We start from the raw sequence: 4,466 nt of genomic DNA, 5'->3' as shown, positions 1-4,466 counted from the left end.
CAGCAGCGAGCGTCAATCAATCCTTCGCCGTCAGTTAAGAGTTGTACTACATTCGTATATTCTTATATTCCCTTATAATAAATATCTGTTTTAAATAAAACCTACAATATTAAATAGCTTCTCGTTATTATGTCATTGTTACTTACAAGGTGAAATAAAATTCATGTGTCCGCACATATTTTCGAGACCCCTTACGCCGATTTACGAGGAACCAACCCCTCCCCCAATAACGGGACAAGTTTATTTTTGCCAAAGAACAACGGTATATATTAACAAAAGGTTGGAACTACACTTTGCCAAGAGTGCTGTGATACAATAGACCCTTCTGAAAAACCGAATTGGCATAAAATTTTTAGACATACTTTAATAATTGACGGAATTTTTACCAGTCACTATTGTGACGAATGTCGAAAAAGGTTAACTCTCTCTAGAATCGGGAACGAATGCTTTGAATGCTTCCTAAGATTTACCGAATTTCAAGAGGATTTGCCTGAAGCAACACTCAATGACGATACTATGGTTCTAACAATAGAAGCATACGAAGAAGAACTTTGAATAAATAAAAATATATATATATATATATATATATTCCTTAGTTAAGAATCTTTATTATTGCAAAATATATACCACAATTACTAGCTTCGACATTATATACATACATACCATTTATTGCATTTATTATTATTTGCTCGAGTTTTACTATTTACGATTTTGCTACAAGAATTTGTAAAGTAACTTTAAAAATCCATAAAAACATTCTTATTTTATTACCATATTACTACATGCACATACATATATTTCTTTTGTTATACTGCTATTATATTCTTACGATTTTGTTTAACCACTATACGGTTTTCGTCATTATCTACGTACTAATTTATCACGCTGTCTTTATTTTATTGTACTATATCATATTCTTACAGGATTAAAAGGGACCATACCATTTTAATCGTACGTATTGTATTAATCTTATATTCTTGTATCTTATACCTTACAGAATTGCATAACCATTATTTTAATTATTACTAATTACATTCAAAATAAAAATCATGGCTCACAATACAAGATCGCATAGCTTAGTGAACATAGATTCAGAATCAGAAAGAAAACAAAAGAACGTGAGTGACCGTGAGAAACCGGCTGATCTCATCGACGCAAACTCACTACTCGACGTCCTTTCTAAAATACAGTCAGAATTATCGCAATTGCGCAGACTTCCGGAACAGATAAATAATTTAAAGCAACGCGTGAACGAAGCCTCGCGCGCCGCGTCTGCATACGACGAATGCCTTGATGACCGAATTATGCCAACTCTAAAATTAAAAGACGTAGTTGCTAATATTCCCCCGTTTAACGGATACAAAATCTCGGTCTTCTAGTTCGCCCGAGCATGTGAACGTGCTCGCGATTTGTTACCATCAGTGCAAGAACCGCAACTCGTACAGTTTATCATTAATAAAATAGAAAGCGACGCGTACCAAGTAATCGAAGGAAACGTATACACGCGCGTCGTTGATCTATTAGACAAACTTAAAAATATATTTGCTCCGAATAAGTCCGTGGCGCAATACCGCGGAGAATTAGCAAATGCATACAAATTGCCAAATGAGACTGTTTTAAAATACGCGGGCAGAGTTAAAGATTTAAGACTCGCCATATTAGACGGGTAACGCCGTCAAGGCACGGGAAACCTTCACCGATACAATAACGAAATCGAGAATGAAGTATTAGAGGCATTTGTAAACGGATTACCCTCCAACGTGATCACGCGTATGGAACATAGAAATATTAACACATTGGACGAAGCCATTGAATGGGCTGTTAAAATCACAAAGAACCTAGAAATTGAAAAACAACGCGAAAGGCAATTTACGCCTCGACAATTCCCCGTAACGCATTCGGATGTGAATAACCCAAGACCTCCCGACATAGAACAACCTAAATCTATATTAAAAAATCCCAATAACAATTTTGTCCCGCGACCGTGGATCAGGCCCCTAGTACCGGGACAACCGGGATCGGACGCTCCCAATGTATGTAACTATTGCAAATATCCCGGACACAAAGTTACAGAGTGTCGAAAATTAGCGTACAGAAATGCCATAGGAACTCAGCCGTCGGGAAACGCGGAGGGCCGCCCGTCGGTGAGCGCGACCAGGGAACCGGCCCAAGCAACCGCGCTCCCCATTACAATACAAACAGAACCATCAACGAGCCAAACCTGAACATTAATGATAAAAGTCAGCGCTCCAGTTTTTTTAAGAATCTACTAAAAAATAATAGTGACTCAGAGCGGGTCACTCAATTAACTAAACCAATATCAGACGATTCGGATGCCACTATCGGAGTTGCAAATTTAGGTCCGATAGGCTCAAAGGCGCACCAACCGAAGGTCGTCGTAACGTGTAAAAACTTCAAAGCTTACTGTTTCTTCATGGTGGACTCTGGGTCCTCCGTAAATCTCGTAAAAGCAGGAATCTTAAAAAATACACCCATAAATGTGAAGGATACACTAAAATTAAAAGGCATTTCAGAAAAGCCGATAAAGACATTAGGCTCGACCACCTTCGAAATTATGGGAAAGGAAACAAAATTCTATGTCGTCAGGGATAATTTCGGTATACCCGCCGACAGCATAATAGGCGCTAGTTTCTTAAAAGATAATAATACTATCATCGATTATAAACAAGAATGTCTAACTTTCGACAACGTACAAATACCGTTTTATAAAAAAGAGAAAATCGCGGTGCCATCGCGCACCATCATGACATTGCGTTCAACATAACAAATCCTGAAAAGAAGAAAGGTTATATTCCTCGAAACGAGCCAATAAAGGGATTACTTCTGGGTGAAGCACTTGTCAAAAATTCCCGAGGGAGTAGTATACAATGTGTTACATTCTAGCGCAGATTTTTTCCTCTATCAAAATCAACTAAAAAACACCAAAATCATTCATAAAAGCAACAAAAAAAAGAAGAATTTCTAAAATATTGAAAGAAACTAAGGGCGTCCTTCGGACTAAACCTTTCAGGTCAAGCACCTGAATTAAGAGTGTTAAATTCTGAATCAAGACTAATTATAAATTAAGACCAATTATAATGCAAGTCCAAGGACGCTAAGTCCGAAGGACGCTTACGAAGTGATTAGATCCTTCTTATTTATCCATTGGTTATGTGTATTATCAAAGCCTAGCCATTTAACATAAACTTTATTTCCTTTTCTTTTTAATATTTTTACAACTAAATAGATGTTAGTTGGAATTTTAGTTTTTTGTAGTTCTTGTTCATAAAAAGTTCCCTTAATCTCTTCACCTTTCATATCTTTAATATGATAATATGGAGGTATGTTTTTAAAAACTTTATCTATTACAAATATTTCAGTTGACCAATTAGGTGTATATCCTTTTTCAAACATATGTTTTAATTTATTAATCCTTACATAATCACCAACTTTGAATCGCGTCCCTTGGACTAAACACCCTTCAGACTTAGCGTCCCTTGGACTTAGTCTTTCAGGTGCCTTTCGGGCGCCTTTTGGGCACATCTTCAGGTGTCTTTCAGACGCATCCTTCATACTTAGTCTTTCAGACGTCTTCTCAGACAGTTTACTAGTTTTAAGTCCGTAGGACGCTTTACATGGTGTCATTCCTATAGTTCTATGCTTTCTATTGTTATAAATATTAAGCAAATTTGGTAATATATCAACCCACTTGTAATTACCCTGTATACTGAATTGTTTCCACATTATTTCTTTGAGTGATCTGATAAATCTTTCAACAATTGCAGCTTTTTTATCACTATATGTTGAATAATGATTAATTTTATTTTGTTCCATGAGTTTTTTAAAATCTTTATTATAAAATTCTTTCCCATTATCAGTTTGTAGATTTTTGGGTGGTTTATGCTGTGAGTTCGGGTCAACCCCTTGAGACAAACCTTCGATTCTTGAATGTGAAGCACCTGAAAGGTTTTTCGATAGGTTTTTAAAACAAATACTCATTGCCTTTGATACACTTTCTCCAGTTTTATTTTTAACAGGTATTGCCCAAGCAAATTTGGAAAAAGTATCAATAATTGTTAATAAATATTTATATCCCTTATTAATTTTGGATATTCCCTTTAAGTTACCCGAATCCATTTCAACAAGATCAGCCTGCCAAAGATCATCGATTCCTAATGTAATAGTAGATCTTCTTGGATAATTTTTCCTTGCTGGTTTGTGTAATTCATCAATAATATCGTTTTTACTAACGCTCATTTATTTCATTGAAGAATAACCATTTATCTTCATTTGTTTTAAGTACTTTTCACGTGGAAAGTATTTCAAATTTTTAATAAAATCTTTTTCACGTAAATGAATTTCTTCTTCAGATATTTGTTGAGCCTCAAATAAATGTAATAACTCACAATAAAAATTAAATGATAATTTATATTCATCAAGCCTATCCATTAATTTTAATGATGTTT

The 4,466-nt window shown here is 35.3% G+C and overlaps 1 protein-coding gene across 1 annotated transcript; it reads right to left on the bottom strand.

Annotated features, from left to right (window-relative positions):
• Window positions 1–3,132: 3,132 nt before the first annotated feature.
• Window positions 3,133–4,257, bottom strand: LOC138942201 (uncharacterized). The gene is made up of 2 exons (XM_070312245.1): window positions 4,128–4,257; window positions 3,133–3,959 (listed from the first exon to the last, which is right to left on the bottom strand). The coding sequence occupies exons 1-2, from the start codon at window positions 4,255–4,257 to the stop codon at window positions 3,133–3,135; spliced, it is 957 nt and encodes a 318-aa protein (XP_070168346.1).
• Window positions 4,258–4,466: the final 209 nt, after the last annotated feature.

Source organism: Polyergus mexicanus, unplaced genomic scaffold (assembly GCF_030449975.1).
Source record: "Polyergus mexicanus isolate NDT 795.1 unplaced genomic scaffold, iyPolMexi1.0 SCAF_21, whole genome shotgun sequence".
NCBI lineage: Eukaryota > Metazoa > Arthropoda > Insecta > Hymenoptera > Formicidae > Polyergus > Polyergus mexicanus.
Note: the sequence above shows the minus strand (reverse complement) of the source record. Positions and strands in the feature narration are given on the sequence as shown.